The sequence below is a fragment of the Lytechinus variegatus genome, chromosome 11 (genome assembly GCF_018143015.1).
Source record: "Lytechinus variegatus isolate NC3 chromosome 11, Lvar_3.0, whole genome shotgun sequence".
NCBI classification, from domain to species: domain Eukaryota; kingdom Metazoa; phylum Echinodermata; class Echinoidea; order Temnopleuroida; family Toxopneustidae; genus Lytechinus; species Lytechinus variegatus.
The window spans coordinates 8,427,102-8,450,021 of NC_054750.1; the positions used below are offsets into that span (position 1 = coordinate 8,427,102).

Sequence of the window (22,920 nt, forward strand, 5' to 3'; positions counted from 1 at the left end):
AAATTTAAGGATATCAGTGGTGTATTCAAATTCAGATTTATAATTCAAATCATTTCCAACAGAAAGAAGTTGACTCAAAATCATTCTTGTAGAAACTACTTTTTTAGTTACACCCAGTAAGCTTTCTTAGCAAGCCTTTACTTTCCAAAATCATTATCATTCAGCTGGTATTTCAATTGCTTGTACATTATCATAGTTATCATTGATATCCAAGTCCTTTGGAAGCGCATAGCGACGTTATTTATAATGTGTTATGTGCTCTACAAGAACTGTCTATTATTATTTTCATTGATGACAAACTTTATGAAACTGGGTCTATCTTGACTTATTTCAATATTTGGGCCCGTACTCCTAAGACTGAAATAAGTAAGGTTAGTTATTACCTAATTTTATAGGCCATATAGTACAAATATCTGGTGATATTTAGGCCCTGATCTTTTGTAGAAAAAAAATGAAAATTTGATAAACAGGAAAAATGTTTTTCAGATATCCTTGTTTTGTGACGGAAACTGGAAAGTTCTGGTTCAAGGAAATAAACATCTAACTATTTGGGGGAAATCATTGTTATAGCTAGATATTAATAGATTGTACGCATCTTGCAAGAATCAATAACATTCTTTAGTTCCTTATGCATTACTAAAATAGTTAATTGTTTGTTTTTCTATATGAGGAAGTTCATTTAATATAGATTAGAGGTAACTGGGTAACTGCATGTGTCACATTTATTTTGTTGTTTCACTTCATGAACTTAAATTCCTAATCTAGTAAAAGGAGTTTTTAATTTTTATTTTTTTGAATTCTCTCAATAGCTCCGCTAACAATACCACCACCACCATCACATCCTGCCCCTATATTGACTGTGACAGGGGCGGGGTCTAATAGTGCACCACCCCTCCCCTCCATCCACAGCATTCCTGCCCTCCATGGCAGTGGCGGATCCAATGTCTCATTCCCTCCAAGGTCAGCGGAGCATAGTGGCTCCGGGTTAGAGGAGCCAGATATCTACGATGACGTAGAGGCGGTGAGTATGTTCGTCTCAAGGATTTCCTCAGTTTTGTTATTGTCTTTGAACCTTGGTTGATATTCTGACAGTTATTAAATAAGAAAAATCTTATTCTGACTGTCTTGACGATCAGAAATTACAGAAATTTTTGGCATACATGCCGACTGTTCCTTTAAGTTATGGATATTCCTATTTTTAGGGAAAATGTTAGTTTAACCCATGTATTACCATTTGTATGAACAATTTTCTGTAATTTTATATAGGAAAATAGATTTTGATATTACAGTGGGTGAATAATTATTGATAAAAGTGTTAGGAATTACTAACTGAACCTTCTCAACCTTATTTTTGTACATATGTGCATATCTCAATTTTTCACCACACAGGATGTTTGCAATAGCAAAGCTTTACTGTTGGGTATATTCGTGGTTTGTTAACTTTGTGGCCACTCAGCAATTCGTGAAATCCGTGATAATACAATAATCGCGAAAATAACAGCTTATACAGTATTTCTATTGTCTCATACCCCTTTCATAAACCCAATTACTATGAATTAGGCGGCTAATAGCAGCATAATTTGGTCGTAAAATTGGAGGAGGACAAGAGTTATCCGCATTACTCTGATGCTGCTATTATCCGCATAATAGCGGCATCGGGATAAGATTTTGAGTTTATGAACGCATTTCCAAATAATGCGGATAATTGCCATGGTGCGGTCACAAGGTCACCTTTTTCCAACACAACTGCATCGGAGGGGGCGTGTCCAGTTGTCATGGCGATTATCCGCCTTTTCAGGACGGGCGCTCATAAAAATAATGCGGCTTATTTTCGGAGTTTATGAACGCAATTTTTATTGAATTATCCGCATTACTCTTACTTAGGCGGCTAATTGGAGGATAGTTTATGGTTTATGAAAAGGGTATCAATTTATTTTTTCCCCTTGTCATTCATCTTTACTATACTTGTTCTTTATTTCATTGATGCCAGGATGGAGAGCAGGATGAATTATATGAAGCATTGGATGTAGATGAAGAAAGGTATTTATTTATGCATTCATTTATTTATTAATGTTCACAATGTCATAAATTTAAATGCAGTGTAAATAATAATAATAACCAATTTTTATAAAGCGCTTTTCCCAGAATGGCCCAAAGCGCGTTACAGCATATTATTACCCCGGTCATTGGATTCATTTCAATCCCGCACGAAAAGTGCACAATTTCCACTTCCTGGGGAGCATTCCTTGCATTCATCGCAGCCTAATTATGGCGCTGGCAAAATCAAACACACAATATCTTTCGCATCCTACCGGGTACCCGTTTAGCACCTGGGTCGAGAGTGGCAAAGTGTGGATTAACGCCTTGCCAAAGGGCGCTAGACCGCGGTGGGATTCGAACACACGACCCTCTGTTTACAAGGCGAGAGTCAGAACCACTACACCACGGCTCTGTAAATAAGTACATAATACAAAGATGCTGCTGCTACACAAGATGAAAGCTTGGTTTGTTGAAACACAATACAGTGTTGTATCACTGAGATTCATACAACAACATTGAGATCTTAAACAAGGTTAAGAAGTTTTAAAATGGTATTATAACTCAAAAGTAAATCAATCTATTGCATGGAACTTTGGCATAGATGAGTAGATAATAGCTATTTATATCTGAAACAGGTTATCCCTAAAATATTTTGTATGACATTCATTGTTATGTTTTGATATTGCTATATACTGTATGATCATTTGATCACACAATATTTTGTTTATATTTTATGTATCTTTAATCATGAATAAAACCAATCCAAGGGTAATCAAGTATCACAGACCATTTTGCACAAGTGTCAGGTCACATGATCAAGGTAAAATGTAATTTAGGGTCAATGAACTTATATGAACAGTGGATAATTATTCATCTTAATTGTAGCTGTGGATGTGACCTTTATTCTTTTATAGGAGAGAAGAGGCAGATCTTGCCCAACAGAAGGAAGAACAAAGAAAACAAGAAGAGAAGAGGAGAAAGGAGGAGGAAAGACTGAGAAAAGAACAAGAGAAACAACAGAAGAAGGAGGAAGAGAAGAGGAAAAAGAAGGAAAAGGAAGAAAAAAAGAAGAAGGAGAAAGAGGAGAGAGATTTGAGGAAAAGATTCAATGTAAGTATGAACTATTTTGTACAGATCTGAAAGGATTATGATGATTTTTTTTTTTGGGGGGGGGAGTTTTTGGTCAATAATTGATTATGATTAAATATCAGATCCAGGAATATAGTAGGACACTAATTGAATTATCAGGACAACTGATATGATATTGTGAAATGATAAATTGAGCTCTTCCTTTAATAGTAAATTGCTATTTGTGGGGCTAGTTTTTACAATTGATCATGCACAATATAATCAATGCAATCAATTGTAAGTACCAGCTTCATGATCAATGTTTAAAGGGGTGGTCCAGGCTGAAATTATGTATAGCTTATAGCTTGTGTATAGTTTTGGTAAATCCACCAAAATGCACCTATCACTATTCCAATTCATTGCTAGCTAATATGAATGGATATGCCCTATAACAGTTATGATGTGGAGGATATGAAATGAAAATGTGTTTTACAGGATAAATTTTGCGATTTTACATGGAAATTTAACTTGATCGGGTCACCCGATCAAATTAAAATATCTGTGTGTTTTTGTCTTTCAATTAAATCCTATTCCAAATCATGGAATGGGCTGAAACTTTCAAGATATGTTCTTTGTCTGTAACTTTTGGATATCTAATCACTAAATTTATAAGATAAGTGCTTGAATGCCCATTTTTTTAATTTAAAACAAGCATCGCCGAGAGAGGGCGCTATATATCCAAGATTTGAATATTTGAAATTTTCTCAGAGAAGTGCAGTTGGAAAAATATCTTAACGGTTTCTACGCTTCAGTAAGACTGTCATATTAGATGATATTCGATTATCAATCACATTATTGACCCTTTACCAAAGCTATACACAGGCTTTAATAAATAGAGTACAATTCACTGAGAAAAATGCAGAAAAATTTTGTCAAAATCGGACAACAAATAACAAAGTTATTGAATTTTAAAGTTTAGTAATATTTTGTAAAAACAGTCGTCATGAATATTCCTTAGGTGGGCTGATGATGTCACATCTCCACTTGTTCTTTTGTATTTTATTATATGAAATTAGGTTTATTCAAATTTTTTCCTCCAAGAACTAGAAAAATTGGATTGACAACTGATTTAGTGCATTAGATATTTATTGCTGCAACTTATTTCATTATAAGGGAGACACATTATTCATATATAATATAAAATAATGAAAAAATATGATTTTATGTTATAACATAAGAAAACGGAAAGTGGAGATGTGACATCATCAGCTCGCCTAATGAATATTCATGACGACTGTTTTCACAAAATATTGCTAAACTTTAAACTTCAATAACTTTATTATTTGTTATCCGATTTTGATGAAATTTTTGGCGTTTTGCTCAGTGAATTCTACTCTGTGTATTAAGATATAAATATTTTCAGCCTGGACCATCCCTTTAATGTCATGGAGCTCTGCTTTATATTTCTGTCAGAATGTTATTTAAAGGGATGCAACAAACAGATCTGCCTCATTTCTTGAAAGACAGTAGAGGACCGGGCCATTTCTCATGGAAAATAACCAAGCTTGTTTGCATATGAGGAAGTGTTTATGAAAATCAAATGACAAATCAAACTTTGCTTTGGGAAAATTCATTTTTTACTTTCTGTCGCAAGGAGCAAATAAGCCTGAAATCAGTTTCACATTCGTAATTAATTGGTATATTTTTTTTTAATACAAGCTTAGAAATGACATTTAAAGGTCAAGTACACCTTAGAAAAATGTTGATTTGAATCAATAGAGAAAAATCAGACAAGCACAATGCTGAAAATTTCATCAAAATCGGATGTAAAATAAGAAAGTTATGACATTTCAAAGTTTCGCTTATTTTTAACAAAATAGTTATATGAACGAGCCAGTTCCATCCAAATGAGAGAGTCGATGATGTCACTAACTCACTATTTCTTTTGTTTTTTATTGTTTGAATTATACAATATTTCAATTTTTACGAATTTGACAATTAGGACCTCCTTGCCTGAAGCACAAAATGTTAAAATAATGGAATTCCACGTGTTTAGGGAGGAATGAAACTTCATTTTACATGACAATGACGAGAAAATCAAAATATTTCATATTTCATATAATAAAATACAAAAGAAATAGTGAGTGGGTGATGTCATCAACTCTCTCATTTGGATGTAACTGGCTCGTTCATATAACTATTTTGTTGAAAATAAGCGAAACTTTAAAATGCCATAACTTTCTTATTTTACATCCGATTTTGATGAAATTTTCAGTGTTGTGCTTGTTGAATTTTTCTCTTTTTATTCAAATCAAGTTTTTGTTGGGGTGGACTTGTCCTTTAAAAGTGATATGAAATGAACACCCACAGGTATGTAGATATCTTCGATAAATTGAAATAAGAAACTTCTAATGCTTGTGATCCTCTTCAAGAGTACTTGATAATCAAAACAACTCGTGTTACAGAGGGAAGTTTACAAAGTGATATGTATCCGATAATCTGAAGCAATCTAGGAAGATTGGAATTTATTTCAGATGAGAGATATGGAAGCATGAAAGAGGAACAGTCCTAAAGAGAAAATATATATCATTGAGAATGTTTAGATGATATTTTATGCATTATATTATATGCCATTTGTGATAACAATCCAGAAATTAGAAATGAAAGAGGAACATTAAGAACAAATATATATTATTGGGAATGTTTAGATGATATTTTATGCATTATTGTACTTGCCAGTTATGATGACAATCTAGAAATTAATTTGAACCAAATTAAATAAAAGGACCACTGACGTATTTGTTAGTTTAAAAATGTGTATCAAATGAACCTGGTAGATACTGTGTAATTGCTGAGAAATTAGCAAATTAAGCTTGGCATTCTGTCCATTTCTTGTGGTGCAGCATATTGCAAATTTTTCAAGTAATGTGACTTTGGCAATCAACACCCTATCTATTCCTATCTCTTTCTCTCTCTTTTGTCTGTCTCTACCTCGCTCTGTCTCTCCTCTTTCTGTTTCTCTCTGTCTTTCTCTGTCTCTCTGTCTCTCCCTGTCTTTCTCTGTATCTCTTCTATCTCTGTCTCTCCCTGTCTTGCCCTGTCTCTCGTCTATCTCTGTTTCTCTCCGTCTATCTCTCTCCATCCTAGATCAAGGGTGACATCAACATCATCGATGAGGGCATCGTCCTGGAGGCCATGGATGCTGAGTATGAGAAGTATGGGCTGCAATGTCAGATCGGAGAGAAGATTGAAATCCTCAGGAAAGAGGGAAATCCCCCTGGGAAGTGGCTGGCTAGGAACCCAGGCGGACATTGTAAGTTATACAGTGCATCCCAGAAAAAAAAACGAAACCGAGACTTAGCGATGATTTATCATAACTTGATCATAAATAAAATAGACAAATGACCTACCAATGTAAAGCTTAGGATCTCCTCTTTCATCTGGTATTACTTAGATTATTCCTCATTCACGCATGAGTAAGCAAAAACAATTCGAAGAAAGGATGACAAAAACTCATTTGGCGGGGGTATCTGAATTTAAAAAAGAAAATCACATGACTAAAAAGTTCAATATCTGCTCTTTTATTTGATACCTTAATCACAGAAAATGATCAAGAAGTAAAAAAGTTATGATCCCTCGAAACAATGCTTGTATTTCCATAATTTCATTAAAGGTAAATGCTAGTTTTGGTAACGATATCAAAATGAGTTCGTACAGAATCCAATGAAATGACCACTAAAGTGTCTGTTTGTATAAATAAAACGCATGTGCCAAAGGATTCTGGAAGAAATTGTGTAATTGCTGAGAAATCAGCAAATAAGCACGGGATTCGGGTAGGGCGTCGGGCCCGACGCCCTAAGCAATAATTATACATTGTCCCATGTGCGCTTATCTGTGTAGGGTATTTTCGGTGTGAACATTTTTCAGCGTAGATTTCAAGATTTCACAAAGTCCAGTTAATGTAACTGTACCAGATCTAGATCCTCGATGATATACTGGCAATTAAGCCTTGTTCTACAGACTTTCTCATGAAATCAGTGTTAACTGCAACTACTGGAATTTCTCTTTAAATAAATGTGTTTTCACCGGTTTCCCACAGAAGCTATCGCACGGTAACAAAAGACTTAATGCATGGCTGATCGTCAACAAAACGGAGTGTCGAGTGAGTTTGAACGCTAGCCTGTAAAACCTCTTAATTTTATGAAATTCAAGCCTTATTTCAAATAAACAGAACTTTGTTATTTCTTGACCATTTTCTGTAATTGAGGTATCAAATTCAAGAGCAGATATTGAATTTTTTGAAAATGTGGTTTACTTTTTAAAACCCAGATACGGCCCGCCAAGTGACTTTTTGGTATCCCCTTTTCAAATTTTTTTTGCTCACTCATGCATGAATGGGAAATAATCTAAGTAGTTTCAGATGAAAGAGGAGATTCTAACCTTTAAAATGATAGGTCATTTGTCTATTGTATTTGTGATTAAGTTATGATAAATCATCAATAAATCTCGGTTTCGTTTTTTGTGGGACGCACTGTATATTTCTAAGAACCTTTGATTTTCTGGTGTAGTGAAACCTCATATAAAGGCCACCTAAGGGAGACCTGGGGCCCTGTCTTACAAAGAGTTGCGATTGATCCAACCAATCTCAATTATGGAAAGCCAGCAACATCAACATTATGCATGTTTTTTTCCAAATTTATTTCTAGATATGATGTACTGTATATTCATACATTCATTGTTTTCTTGAAAATGTGGTGTGTTCGCCTTTGTTTACATAGGACATTGTGCAAATTTCCTGTAGAAAAAATTATTACACTGATAGATTTCCATAGAGTTGCGATTGATTGGATCAATCGTAACTCTTTGTAAGATAGGGCCCAGAAGGTGGTTTATATATGCTGGTGGTCTATGTAGAAAGGTTCCTGTACCACATGTTTCAGTGGGGAAATTTTCCCGGGGGGGGGGGGTCCTCATGAAATAAAGCACACAGGATGTGCCACTGGAATGGGTCGCTTCTTTTGAAGAAATCCCTAAACATGTGGGTATGGTTTTATGCTGGAAAATCCCTAAGCATGGCCCTAATTTTTAGATACTGGCCTTAAACCGTTAGATACTGGCCCCATATTCTCCAAGTTTGGGTGATAACCAAACCAAATCTAAGTACCCCCAGGGAATTTTATTATAGGGAAATCACATTTGGGTTCTTTTATACAGGCGACTAGAGGGCATATACATCTATAGGCTTGACTCTACTGTAAAAAAGATTGAATTTATAGTTGATTTTATCAGAAAAACAATTTGGAGATACAGAATGATAATTTACTCTTCCACAGGTTGGTGACTGTGGATGTGAGGCAATTTGTCTCACTATTATAAGGCAATGAGGCTTAAAGTACATCTCAACTTGAGTAATCCTGTTAATCTAAAACTCCTCTGTCATTGTTTATGATTTTTATGAATTTTTTTATGTAGATGGTTACGTGGATCATCAGTTTGTGAGACTAGAAGGTTTTGATGCCGGAGAGGTCTATGATGATGTCATGGCTGGTGAGTACGAACGGGGTTGGTCCTCACTAGGGAACTGTGCTGGTGTATTAGTCTTGATGTACATACCCTTTAATGAAACAATTCAGCAATGCCATTAATTGATAATCTTTTTGGACTTTTGACACCATTCTTACTTAACTTTATGAAATGCTCAAGTCACAATAATTCAAGATCATTGCATGAGAGCATTTCTGGCAGCTGGTATGAACTTGCAATAGAGACAATACATTTCGAGAAGGTCCCATGTGGGGGTTGGATGTACATACTTTATGGAATTGCCCAATCATGAATTGGATTGAATAACAATTTTACTTTGGTCTTTATATTAAAATAAAGGAATGTTAGGAATCACCAGAAACATCAAAGCTGACTCTAAACTGATCAAAGCTATTAGAATATTCTAGATGTCCGTCTCGGTTGGCTTCGTTGGTTCGACCATGACATTATGTTGTCTCTGTAATTGAAGTAACTGAATTTCATTCACCTGCTATGTAGATACTTGCAGGAAAATTAATTTTCAATTCTACTTTTTATAAGATTCTAAGCAAATGATATAATTGCCAATTTGTCCACTTACCATTTTGTCTAATAACCAGTTGGTCCAATAGCCATTTAGTCCATATACCATTTGGTTTAATTTGATAAAGCGATAACTGTGCAAAATGATTGAAAATGAAATGGATATTAGACAAAGTGGTTATGAGACGAAGTGGTCATAGACCAAATGGTGATTAGACAAAGTGATGATTGGACCAAATGGTTGTTAGACGAAATGTTGATGGACGGAATGGCATTAGACCAAATAATAGTAGACCATCTGGTGAGTGGACATGTTTGCAGTAGACAAATTGGCAATTTACCATAATTACATGATTTATTTCCACATTGAGTCATTTATTATAATCTTAAATTTGTCTTCTCGCCCATCAGAGAATGGGGACTATATGATGGGTATCATGAAGTTTCTTACATATCTGTTTGTTTTTGGTAAAATCATATTCTCAAATTCCAGAAGAAAAAAAATCAGAAACGCCGGAAATTGTTGAACCAATTGAAACATTGGAAAGTGAGTATTTAGCTGAGTTGAAATAATCATTTCCACAGCTTTATCCTGAATTTCATTGTATTTCTGTATCATATGCAAATATCAGTCTTTTCCTGGGAAATCTATGTATCCTCACTTGATTAGCTGGTCAGACTTTTCTCCTTATATGAATAAAGTATTCCCTTTCCCTATGAATGATGTACTCTCTTGCTCTATGGTATTTCCTTCTGTTAAGGCCACCGAACACCTTACGACTTGACTGGTCTGCGACTGGCTTGTGACTGAGTGAGATGAAATGAATCGCAAGGCAGTCACAAGCCTCGACACCGCACACCTTGCGATTCGATCTGCGACTCACGCATGTGCTTTTTGCATTTTGCCATAGCAACTGAGGAAGTGCGCTTACTTCTGCGTGTGCGTGTTGTTTATCATATACGCGTCATGCAACTCTGCTGTCTGATTGGCTGGAAGTTGGAATGAGCTTGCGATCCAGTCATAAGAATTTGACATGTCAAATCCTTACGATTTTCCTTGTGAATTGTCTCTGACCGGTCTGCGACTCTGAAGCTGACAAGAGCTATGACGTCACATCTCCCCTCACTCAGTCACAAGCCAGTCACAGACCAGTCGGGCCGTAAGGTGTGCGGTGGCCTTTATATACCAATATTTAAAATATTATGTGGCACTGTATTGCACACTACAGCATACAAAGTATTATTGACTTTTTTCTTGGGTCTAATGAATTATTTTCTTTCTTTGCTTTCTATTCTTCTCCTCATTCTTCTTTCTTGACTCTTAAATGATTGGCTTGATGTTGTGAATCTCTTTTAAAAAAAAGTCATTTTGTGGTTTACTAAATAATTCTATGTGTTATGGTGTGTTTCTGAACTAAAATGTATCTTTTCAGTCTTCATTGTATATCAGCAGAAATATTGAAAAAGACATTCATGATGACCTCATCAAATATTTGCTACAAAAATGTGCTTTATCTTGTCATTTCTAGAATGCTTGCTGTTGAGTCTTCTTCTGTTCTTCGATGTCTGCAATTTTTCTCTTTTATATTTAACCTTTGTTTACCCTTTTTCTGAGCTCAAATATATTGGGGCTTACACACTGTAAATTGTGAAGGTGGATTTGGTGATGGTTATTATCCTTATGTGTATGGTTGTTATTTTTATTTTGTTATCATGAAGAATAATCAAATTGATGAAATACGTCTTTATTATCAATTTCTCTGTATTGTTATTCACGTACTGAGCTTTTCTCAGAATGTCCCAAAGTGCTTAAAACAAGGACAAGATAGTTTCGCAAAGGAATGAAATTGTAAAATCCCTAAAATCTGAATTGAGAAGTATGAATGTTTTACAGAGCTGCCAAGTAGTACTGTATTTCAGTATTTAGTACTGAAAAGTGAGAAAAATACTGAGAGTTTAATGTAAAATACTGATTTCTAAAGTTACAGCTTTATGTGTTGTCCTATGGTATTTTTTAAAAATACTGATTTCCTCATCAAAATACTGATTTTCAACTTTAGAAATACTGAAATGTTCTTTTTCAGGTTGGCAGCTCTGGTTTTAAGACCTTTTTTTCATTATGGCTTCCCTGATTCCTCTTTAAAGACTTGTCTGATTTACTTTCAGTATTTGTTTTATTGCTGACAGTATTAACCTTCTCTATTCATTTCTTTATGTATTTGGGAAATTGACCCCCCCATCTAAAAAAAATAAGAATGTCCATTGATTTTATGCAATAAGCTGTTCAAGCTTCCTCTGGACGTTTGTACAAGAATTTGTAAAAATGAATTGTCAGAAAACAAATTCAAGTAATCTGTGCTCCTAATGCCTCTAAGAAAGATAATCTCCTTAATGTCTCATACATAGCCCGGGTCATACACATTGTAATGAAGCCGGGGAGGGGGGGCACTTCCATTGAGGAGTGGATACCATGCGTGACCATGCATGGGGTCTTGAAATGCACCCTAAACACGTATTTCCCATGTTCTGAAAATGCACTCCTTAAGTTGGCGTGTGAAACTGCCATTGGTCACGCATGGTATCTACTCGTCAATGTAAGTGCCCCCCACCCCCCCCCCCCCCCCCCCCGGTAGTGGAGGCAGATTTATGATGACAAGAAAAGCCACTAGGTCTTCTTCATAACCATCTTGCTTTGCATATATTCCTAAGCATTCCTCAAGTAGTCTGCAGGCTCTTACCCTTGGTTTCTTCATGATCCAATGTAAGAGACAAGATTATACCATGACTGCTTCTACCAATTTGATTAAGACAGAAGAGTTTAGAGTCCATGTTCACCCTATAATCTGTTCAAGCGTCAAATTTGAGTCTGTGCTTGGAGACTATAATAATAATACCAACATGCTTACATAGCGCATATCACTGCCAAATATGTCCCTATGCGCTTAATTGGATATTATTAATTGGACTATTTGACTATTCCTCAAGTGGGCTAGGGTCCATTTTAAAACACATTTATTTATGGGGTTTTCCATCCTTTTGAAAAAAAAATCATGGCTTCTGTGTTTAGCATTCATGATAAAAGCAATGCAAACATTCATGAACTCATATTGAAACATACTTGTCATGTTACATTGTAAATAGCTTTCACCATAGGCAGAAGGCTTTCACACCTTTCCAATTAAAGAGAGTCTTCAGGTATTTTTGGCTCATTTCAGGCGATGTCAGCTTCCCTTATCAGGCTATTTCAAGCTTAATGTTGTACAATACATATGTGGTTTTTAACTTGTTCTAGCTTCTTTTCAAGCCCTGTAATTAAAAGTGACTGGCATCTCTTTACAGGGTATGTTACACCCAGACATATTTTATCCTGGAGAGAAAGCGTGTGAGAAAAATTGAAAATGAGAAAGAAAGTGAGGAAAAGCGGAGGGGGGGGGGTGGTATTCAAGGATATACATAGCAATGTTCTGAGATACAGAAAGTTCCTGAAAGGGGGATTGCAGCAATGGGAAAACTTTTGAACTTTCGGTTGGCTATCGTTCAAGTCATATCAGTTCACATAATGAAGGCGACTGGGAGTTCCGTCCTCACTGGGCTCAGTGATTCATCTGTTTACCAGCTTATGACAGTAAACGGAGCATGTAATACCATTTGTGGGATTTTATTACACCTTGGGTTATTTTTAGGACTTCCTTTTTCTAGATTCATTTCATAATGACGTGGAGTGCACCTCATCTGTTCTTTCTCATTTTCGTTTTAGCATATTATGTGTTTTGTACGTCTCAGTGCAGATTTTAGCACAAGTTCCAAATTCATGGAGATTGTCTGAAATCCAGAAGATTGAATCTTCTCATTTCTCTCAATACTTTACTCAAGCTGATTTAGTGGATGACGTTTTGTTTTTTGAATGGTCTCAGCCCCCTCCCCTCTTTTGATAAAGTAATGAATGAAAGAGTTCAGTCAGACATGAAATTAATCAATTCAAAGAGACCACTCAGAAAATAACAATAAAAATGATTCATAAGCTTTATAGACTTTTCATATTAATTGAATGCTCAAAGCACTTCAGAATAAATTGAAGACAAAACTCATAATCGGTTCAAAGTACAACAAAGAATGAATAAATGGATGTATGTATGTAAAAAGAGCACTCTTATACAGGTATGTCCTTAGGTAATTCGTAATGGTGGTCACTGACATCTCTGTTTTCAAACTTTGTGGAAGGGAATTCCACAGGGTCGGCCCTGAATGAGCGAAGGCCTATTCCCCCATGACGAGAAGTTTAGAGGTTGATGATCTCAAGGTTCATGAGGGTTGGAAGTTGTGTATCCAAGACTTTAATTGCAAGTAGAAATTCCAGTATCATGTTAAGACCCTCCTTAAATATGATCAGCCCTTTGATGTTGACAAACAATAATTAATATACATTTTTGTTCAAGTTCCCTCCATGTCATTCATGGTGGCATTCAGCATTTTATTTTTACTGGTGAAATGTGTGTTGGCTCATTTGGTTGAGCATCCGTCTCCAACCGAAGGTCAAGAGTTCAAGCCCTGGCCGCGTCAGGCCAAAAAGACTTTAAAAGTTGGGAGTTGCTCTAAGATGCTGCTTGGGGTTCAACAATTTAAGTGATAGAGCAACATCAATCTGCACATTGGTTCCTGGGCCCAAGTATTTCTTTTTCAGAGTTCTATTTTAAATGATAAAAGTATGGATTTTCATCATCATTTTTCCCCATCTATTTAGAAATTGTTTCCTTCCTTCTCCCTATATTCATATATCATTTGAAACTCTATATCAGTTATGAATCATGTATTATAATATGTGGACGGGGTCTGACAAGCACAAACATGATGTGCAAGTTATATTTTGCTGGATCTGTTTTGAATGATTTTTTTTTAATCCATGGTACAAAGGATTTGACAATTGGCAGATTTCAAAAGCTACTAATCAAAAGGTGAGAGTTATATGCTGTGTATTGGAATTAGTTCTTGTTCTGCTTTTTTTTTATTGGGGGGGGGGTTCTTTCATAAATTCTGGAATCATTTCATTATTCCCTGTAACTTTGAATGAAATTGTGAATTAGCCATTTTATCACTTACAAAAGAGGAAGTTTATAACAAAAAAGGCAATTCTATACAGGTCATGATACTTGAACTTTAACAACATATCTGTACTTGCCATTCAATCTCTGTGGTTGTTTACACAGGGGAAACTCATAGCATCAAGGACTTTGGAGCTTTCTAAATTGCTTTGTTATCTCACGCTTATTATTATATCAGGTTTAAAGAGAAAAGTCAGTTTTGGTAAAAAGAGAGAAAAGTAATTATCATAGCTATATTTTTAATTGGAGGAATTTGTCATATAATTTATAATGTCCCTCTTATGAATATTGATAAGTATTTCAGAAAATTGATTGGGTCAGTTTGTGATCAAGTCAGGTGCAGGATTTTAGCAGCTTATAACACTTGCCCGAGAAAATGACTTGTTATTTTTGTCATGAAATGCTCTCCTGTTCACCATGTGCTAATCATCATCTTGTAATGAGCACATCTGTAATAGGTAATTCACCTTTACCGTGTCCTGACCTGTATTCTAAGGTACAGGCATTAGTCTTTAATCAGATTGCTGGACCCCTTGGCAGAACAGTTGTGCTGTAATGGCTCAGCTGAGTACGTTGATCCATCCAACATTATTTTTTTATCAAGGTTCAAGGTTTATTCATATAAACATTTCACAGTTTCAACAAAATCAACAACTCAATACAAAGCAATTATCATAGCTATAACTAATATTATACAATACAAATTATCACAGATAAGCATAAATAAATATCATAAAATATGAAATGTATACCTAATATAACAATAGAAAAAAGTACAATAATGTATTCTTGTAATTGGTTCTAAAATAATGATAATTAAAGAAAGAAAGAAAATGAAAGATGTGGATATGAGGAGCCAAAAGTAAAAGCAGAGCTTGTTGGTTAAAGGATCCATTTCTCATCAATATCTTAATATTTTTCATTTTGGTGATTAAAGTCAGGTATTTTCTCCTTAATTGCCACGATCAGAGACATCGTTGAGACCAGAGTTTATGTTAGATATAGTATCATTAATCACACACATTTCATGCTTAAATTCAGATATTTCAGCAATAACTGAATCGAACCGATCGATAATTTGTTTGTTTATAGCAGAAAACAATCCTTTCATTTCAGTCGTGAAGCTCATAAACTCGGCTGATGTAGTAGGGTGGTTCGAGCTGTGCCTTGGGCGCCTAGTGTCTGGTGGGTTGGAGTCGGGGTCCGCATCAGTCACATTAGTGCTCGGTGCAGCAGCCATTCCCAAATTTTCAAGGTTCTCGTTTTGGGAATTACGTCGGGTATTTCTTCAAAAGTGGTATTCTGCTTTGCGCGGTATACCATGGAACGTCATTTTTTTAAGTTGACACCATTGTCTGATGAGTAGAAAGTATGAATTTATGCTTGATTAGTGGATTTACGACTGGCAGTAAAAAAAAACACCGCAGCTAGTAACAAGACGCCATATCAACTATTATGTTATATTCATATGTATTGTTTTCAAATTGGTTAATAAAATAAAGTAAAATAAAATCAGAAGTAAATAGACACAAGAGGCATCACAGCTTAGTCGGTAGAGCGATGCTTTTGAAATCTAGTGACCTGGGTTCGATTCCTATTATATTCAGGCAGTAATTGCCCTTTGGGAAGGCATTATTTATCTTCACTACCAGGTCCCTCAGAGAGGACCTTAAAAGTCATTGGTCCTTTGGTTGCTTTTTTACAAGTATTTACACATTCTTTGTGTCCAGATAAGAACATGTACCATGTGCAATTAATACATCTGCAATTTAATACTCTGTTGTTGTTTTCTTTAAAGAAAAATTACTATAACAAATGGTCTATAGCTCAGATTGTCTAAGAAGGGCAAACCAATCTCAAATATTGTATGAAAAAGGAACAAAGCTATTGCATTCTAAATTTTCTCTTATTCAATGATAGCTCTATTTACTACTTCAGGCTCAATTATAGAACCTTGCTTACAGTAACAAAGGCATTTCTTATTATGTTACGACCCCCCCCCCCCCCCGATCTCTGTTTTCCCTTACTGTTAGTCACTAATCGATTAGGAAAACACTCGTCACCCATCAAAGTAAACCGGACATCTATTTTTAATCTCAAAATTAATTAATCTCTTCCTTTTACTAATGAAGAAGGAAGGTAGGGAAGTTGGTCCGTAATTGGGGGGGGGGGGGTGGCACTACTTTGACAAGGGGATTATAAGAGCTCAATTATTAAACCTTGTATTTATAAATCAATAGAAGGGTATTTGTATATAGGCTACATCATAATGGGAAGTATTAAATGAGCTTAATTGGCAAACTTGTAATTTTAGTAAGAGTAGAGGAAAGGGGGAGATGTGTGCCCCTCCCCCAGTTTAACCAGTCATCACAGCTGGATAACAGAGAAAAATAAATCTCCTCTTCACCAAACATGAAAAGTGTTATTTGTAATGTGTGTGCCTTTGATAGATTTCATTTGTGTTTAGATTTCATAATGCATCAAATCCACTTTGCAGAGTACTCAAGTTACAATGTAAAATCGAAAAATAAGAATACAGTAAGGAAAAATACCAATAGTAAATTAAGAAATTACGCATTGAAATATTAATGTAGCTTTTCTATAGGATGTTTTTCTTTCCATGAAAATTGGAGACTAATGTTCACTCATCATCAGCCTCTAGAACCTTTAAATTGTTCATAATTATGAAGCTTGCAGAAAATGAAAGCATTGTTGTTTTGGGACTGTGAGGGCAGCATTCATCTTTGAGAGCATGTTACCTTCAATATCACATTGCATTGAAAGGGGGAAACACACTCATAATCTATTGATTACAAATACTGACTGAGAGAAAATTACAAAATCAATAATAGTAATAGAATCTGACATGTTTTCAAAATATTAATACAACATTTATATATCATATCCAAATACAAATATAATTTTGTTTGTCTTATAACTTAAAGAAAGGGGAACGTGGGCATATCCCTATCTATCCCCATGAAAAAAATTGTTTTCCAAAATGTTGCCTATGTTAGGGGGATTTCCACATTTTATACAAATCATGCAAAGGTCCCACATTTTCTGATGCCCCTGCCCAGAAATATGTATATTCCCTTAATAGAAAAATAAACTGTTCTCCCAGCGGGCCCTGCTATTATTATTACCCTGGCTTTAGCTGGGCTGCCCAGCTAAGTGCTCAAGCATTCGAGGAATTTCTTCCTACAGGGTACCCATTCACCTCACCTGGGTTGAGTGCAGCACAATGTTGATAAATTTCTTGCTGAAGAAATTTATGCCATGGCTGGGATTCGAGCCCACAACCCTCTTTTTCAAAGTCAGAAGACTAATCCACTGGGACACAACACCCTACTACAGTGACAAAACGTTTGGTCCTGCTCCGGGCATTATTGGGGTTTCAATAGTGTTTTATGCTAGGGTAGGGTAGAGTGTTCAATCCAGGGTTAAAGTTGGTCATTAAATAGTAGTGTGTGGCATTTATAGTGGAGCAATTGTCATCAGAGCAAATTTTATGGAACCATGCAGACAGGTGCCTTTTGTGCGATGTGCAGGTAGTGAAATTTTCTCCACAATATTGCTAGCTTTATCATTTCACTTGATTCTATTTAGATTAAAGTCCAAGTTTTCTTCTTTTATTCTGAAATTATTGTTGTATTTCTCTTCCTATCTCTTGAATTGAAAATCCTACAGTTGATCCCTTTTCTTATAAAAAAAACCAGCAAAGATTCATGTATGAATCCTAGGGGTGTCGTACTTTTCATTTCATTACATATTTTTAGGGCAAATCACTTACAGCCTCCACATATTTTTTTCCACATGAAATGCACCCTTTCAATGTGTGGATGTACGACACTTTCAGTTTCTGATAAAAAGGTAGTTGCAAATGTACAATAGTAACAAATGAAGACTTTTCAGTTTAAAAAATGAATTATCCAAGGGGCACACTCTTGTATCAAATTTTCAGTGAACAGTGGCATCTTCCTATATGTATAATTGCTAATTTTCAAAATTACAACCCCTATTTAAAATTCGTAACATATTCATATTTGCTGATGTGGTTTACGGTACACCATGTGGAGTGTTATAGAAACAGTGGATAGAAGAAGAGAAGAAATGGATAGGCGAGAAAGTGGAGATTTGAGAGTAGAGTATTCTTTCTTGAAAATAGTCCTGAAAAGGACTGTAAACCAGAAGGAATGTTGAGTGAGAACAGCTTGAGTAGTAGAGCTGATGAGGAGATGCTGGCTTGAGTCGGCGAGTAGAAATGATGAGTAGTAGAGAGACTCGACGTTTCGAACAGGGTGACTGTCCGACTTCAGGAGTAATATTCATATTTGTCCAGCTTTATTTGCTGCAGCCATTTGCAATGATATTTGCATACTTTAAGCATTTAAACTGTACGTCTCTTTCAGCCCATCATGCTGGTACTCTGCTTGAAACACCTTTATATTTGTCTGTCTCTTAACCCCCCCCCCCCCCCGATAGAAGTCAGTCAGTGCCATAGATCCATAGACACATAATTTCAGGTAGCACAGTTCTACCTCAGATTCACCCCAAACTGACGATTTCCTTTTTAATTGTTATGACTTTTTTCTTTCCTCTTGTTTTTCCCTACTGCAGGTGAAGATGAGGAAGAAGAAAACATCTATGATGCTGTTAATTGAGGGACCATCCAACTTCATCAAGTGAACTATCAATTGAACAAACTTTCCATGATCTGTACTTCAAAGAACAAATCGACACCCCAGTGTTTGTCTCAGCCATGATCTTTTGATGAGGAGATATTGAACTTCTTTGGTGTGTTAAGTTGATATATACATTATAAAAGCAGCTATGAAGGAATGTTTTACTTCAAGGTCCAGGAGAAATTCTTTATTTTAAGAGAATAGCGCCCTCACTGCTTTTCAGACATTCCTTTGAGATGATGAGGTAGAGAACATCTTCGGTTCCACTAATTTGCAAAAGCCAACTCTGCTGAATTGATGCAATGTACTTCCTCGCTTTGATTAGATGAGAAAATTGCAGGGAAGATATCTTTACTTAATTACATGTAGCATAGCACCCTCATGTCCTTCTTAGACGTTCCAAGGTGATGGTCTTGAGAAAGAGACCATCTTCATTTCTACCGTTCAATTTTTTAGTAAAGGCAAATCTACTTAGTTGATACAATATACTGCAAGCTTCAGGCGCAAACTGTCAATTAACATAGACTGAAAAGAAATTTTGAAATTTATTAAACAGAGGTACATGTATGATGGATCATTTCACTGAAAAAAAAGAGAAATATATAATTGTTATATGTGTATACAATCTATATAAAGTACGCAGAGACAGTTGTTCCTAAATTGGAAATGATTTGAAAGAATTTTACACTGCATTGTAAAACGTAGTTTGTGTGCAGTGTGCTATGGAATGCCAGCTTGACTAATAAAAAAGGCATCTCTGCTTTTTTATCATGAATTTTGTTTTGCTTTTTGTAAATCCTGGTCAGTAATTTTCATTGAAAGATATCACGGAAATTTGACTATAGTGTGATTTTTACTGTTGTACTATGATTAGAGAATTATACCATACATTATAGAGATTGGACAGACTTTAATAGTGCATACTCCAACTTGTAAACAAATTTTACTATAACCAGCATAGATAGGTTAAAATACAGTGCTGTGAGTAAAGTGAGCTAAGTCGCTTTTTTCTGTAATCTAGATTTTTGTCGGCAATTTTGCAACCGCTGCTTGAAAATGGGGACGGGAAAGGGGAGAAGGAGCATGATGACAGGAAGAGGAAATGAAAAGAAATAAAGAAGGTTGAAAATAAAGGAAAAGCAAGAAAAAAGAAAATGAAAAGAAAGAAAGAGACAAAATTCTTACAAAATTTTCTTTTTCAATTGACCTACATACATTTTTTCTTAGCGTTTTTCTTTTTTCGCAGACGGCGTTTGCAAATTTATGGACAAACTATAGAGAAGAAACATGAAAGTTTTTTCTCTTTGTTCTTTTATTTCTCTTTCATTTTCTGTCTTTTGATTCTATCTCCTCTTTCCTCCTTTATTTTTATTTCTCCCTTTTTTCTTAGATGTGGATTCTTTAACTTTACCTTGGAGCTCTTTTATACACACCCTATTTTACTTAGATTTGATTGACATAGTCCACTTCTTCCCTTCCCTATTTTTTTTTTTGGGGGGGGGTTGTAAATGACCTTCCAGTTTCTGCCAATTTCCAGTAATAAACAACTCATGATTGTCATTTAGATCAAAAGTAGCAAAATTTAGGCACATAAAGAAGTATATCTGACTTTACATAGAAGACTATATATATATATGTATTTATTCAAACATTTGACTCTAAAGTGCACTATTTTTGTAGTACAGCTCGATAAAGTAGTTTTTTCCATAAACTTTATTTGTTTGTACATCTCATGTATACAAAACCACATACGTCAAGTGTGTAATGTTGAATGTACTCACTCCGTATTTAGATATATAGCGTATTGGGTTTGTATGTAGTAGTATTTTATTTCATTGTGAGATCTATCAGAGACAAAAATTTGAATATATGTATGAACAGTACCAAACTTGTAATTATATCTTGTATAGCATATACCTTGGAGTATATATATATATTACAAAATGTCAGTTTATGAGTCATTTTATGTACAATATGAGTTATGTAATATTTCTTTAGAGTGACGTCTTTGTTTTTCAAATATGCTATCGTGTTGAATTTCATATGATCGCATTGGCAATTTAATCAGCTGCAATTCTTAGATTTCAAAGATTGGTTTTGCTTGTATGCAAATCTTATGATTTACTAACTTTTTATGCTTTCAAGTTATTCCATTCCAAAATACTATTATGTATCATTATGCAAAATGTGAACTATATATGATATCATTTTTTTACGAGTGCCTTAATTGTACTGTTAAATGATTATTAATTAAAATGGTTTAGTTTATGGGACATCTATGATATTGTGCCATTGATACCATAATGCTTTAGGCAGTGCCTTTTTTTTACTCATTCTTGATAAGCAGGATTTTTAGATTAATAATGAATAAAAAAAATATAAAAATGGTGCATTTTTATCAAGTGCTCATGTCCACTCTATATAGAATATACTCAAGATGCAAATATTAATTATCTAAAAAAATGTGTAATAAATTGAAAAATAACTCATTTTATACTCTTCAACTATTTGACAATGGAATCTAATATGATTCTGCCTCTACGTAAATTTTGCCCCAACAAGTTGCATCATTTTAATTTGGTTGATAGGGGTAAACCTTTATGTTCGTTATACAAACAAGATATGATTTGCTTTTATTTTGTAACTAATTTGTATTGGCTTCACTCTTGGTCACGATTGTTTTTTAATAGAAGTAGCCATAAGGCATCAATATTTCTTTAAAAATATGTAAATAGCATTTATTTTGTGAAGAATTAGTTGAGTGATATATTTTTGTACTGCTGATCAACTTCTTTTCAAGTTTGTGTAAGTTTCAAATGAGACAATGTGAATGTATATTTCAAACTTAGTATTTTGTATACGAATAAATGATCAATTATACTATGCTATAAAAGAGAGACTTTTGTGATATTTCTAATCATTCTCCCAACATCTTTACTCCTTTGTTCATGTCATATCTGGGGGGTGTTTCACAAAGATTTCGGTATGACTTAAATCGCACTGCCAACGTGTATCTGAAATGCAATGCGCAATCTAATTGATTACTACGCAGTATAGTGCGCGTCCTCTTGGCATGATCTGACCAATGTCGTAATGCGTTTTATACCGTACGCAACTAGGCATTTTAGTGTGATTCTAATGGGACGTTGCAAGAAACTTTCAATCAATTGCAAGTCTATTTTCAGTCTCTAAATCAATCATATGTCGTGCAATTAATTGCAAATTTGCAATTGATTGCAAATCTGCGCCATGAAACACGGAGTAAAATCTGATTTGCTTTAGTTAGAAGTGATCAATCAATTGTAAAATTGCAACAGAATATTTGCGATTGATTGCAAATATATTCTTGCAACACCCCCTAAGTCATTAAATCTTTGTGAAACACTCCCTGATCTCTATTTTCTCTTAACTCACTTGCTCTCCTCTCTTGTTTGTTATTCTTTTTTGACTTTCCTCTCCCCTTCTGTCTCTGCCCCTTTCTCTTTAGTTCTCTTCCTCTCTCCTCCTCTCTCCTTCAGTTAAAATTCTTTGGAGTCTAAATCATACACTTGGCCATTTTTCAAATATGTTCAAAAAGCAAATTTTTACGAATGGCCTTTCCCTTATATCAATTGGATAGATACTCAAGTATATATATTCATTTATAAAGAAACCCCTGTTTATAACCCGCAAGTGACTTGTAGGCTCTGTTAATTTAAAGTTTGAAAAAAACCCATTCATTGCACTCATGCCTTAAAGCTTTCTCACACCTGAACATCTTGATAGCAAAAGATAAGATGACGAGATCCCAGATCTCATCATGTCAACATCTTCTGGAAGAGATGATGAGATGACAAGATCCCGGATTTCATCATGTTGACATCTTTTAGAAGAGATGTTGAGATGTCAAGATCCCGGATCTCATCATGTCAACATCTTTTAGAAGAGATGTTGAGATGACAAGATCCCGAATCTCATCATGT

The 22,920-nt window shown here is 35.0% G+C and overlaps 2 protein-coding genes across 3 annotated transcripts in view; both read left to right on the forward strand.

Annotated features, from left to right (window-relative positions):
• The window catches only part of LOC121424187 (pollen-specific leucine-rich repeat extensin-like protein 1), a gene marked incomplete at its 3' end in the record, with an annotated part of 40,373 nt that extends 37,292 nt beyond the window's left edge, over positions 1-3,081 (forward strand). Inside the window, exons 6-8 of the mRNA XM_041619796.1 lie at positions 810-1,021; positions 1,991-2,040; positions 2,955-3,081. Coding sequence (XP_041475730.1) covers positions 810-1,021; positions 1,991-2,040; positions 2,955-3,081 — 389 coding nt within the window. The remainder of the gene's footprint in view (positions 1-809; positions 1,022-1,990; positions 2,041-2,954) is intronic.
• Positions 3,082-3,095: 14 nt separating this feature from the next.
• On the forward strand, positions 3,096-19,247 carry LOC121423588 (FYN-binding protein 1-like). Of its 2 annotated transcripts, XM_041618958.1 has the most exons (5): positions 3,096-3,150; positions 6,256-6,421; positions 8,581-8,655; positions 9,668-9,721; positions 18,894-19,247. In XM_041618958.1, the coding sequence occupies exons 2-5, from the start codon at positions 6,304-6,306 to the stop codon at positions 18,935-18,937; spliced, it is 291 nt and encodes a 96-aa protein (XP_041474892.1). In that variant the 5' UTR covers positions 3,096-3,150; positions 6,256-6,303; the 3' UTR covers positions 18,938-19,247. The 2 variants fall into 2 exon arrangements, with proteins under 2 accessions (XP_041474892.1, XP_041474893.1); XM_041618959.1 differs by lacking the exon at positions 9,668-9,721.
• The last annotated feature ends 3,673 nt before the right edge of the window (positions 19,248-22,920 follow it).

What these genes read in the sequence shown, in the direction of transcription:
- LOC121423588 (XM_041618958.1), top strand. Translation starts at nt 6,304, where the DNA reads ATGGATGCTGAGTATGAGAAGTATGGGCTGCAATGTCAGATCGGAGAG. An exon ending in TAGGAACCCAGGCGGACATT is followed by an intron (nt 6,422 to 8,580) that starts GTAAGTTATACA and finishes TTTTTTATGTAG; the next exon opens with ATGGTTACGTGGATCATCAG. An exon ending in CTATGATGATGTCATGGCTG is followed by an intron (nt 8,656 to 9,667) that starts GTGAGTACGAAC and finishes CTCAAATTCCAG; the next exon opens with AAGAAAAAAAATCAGAAACG.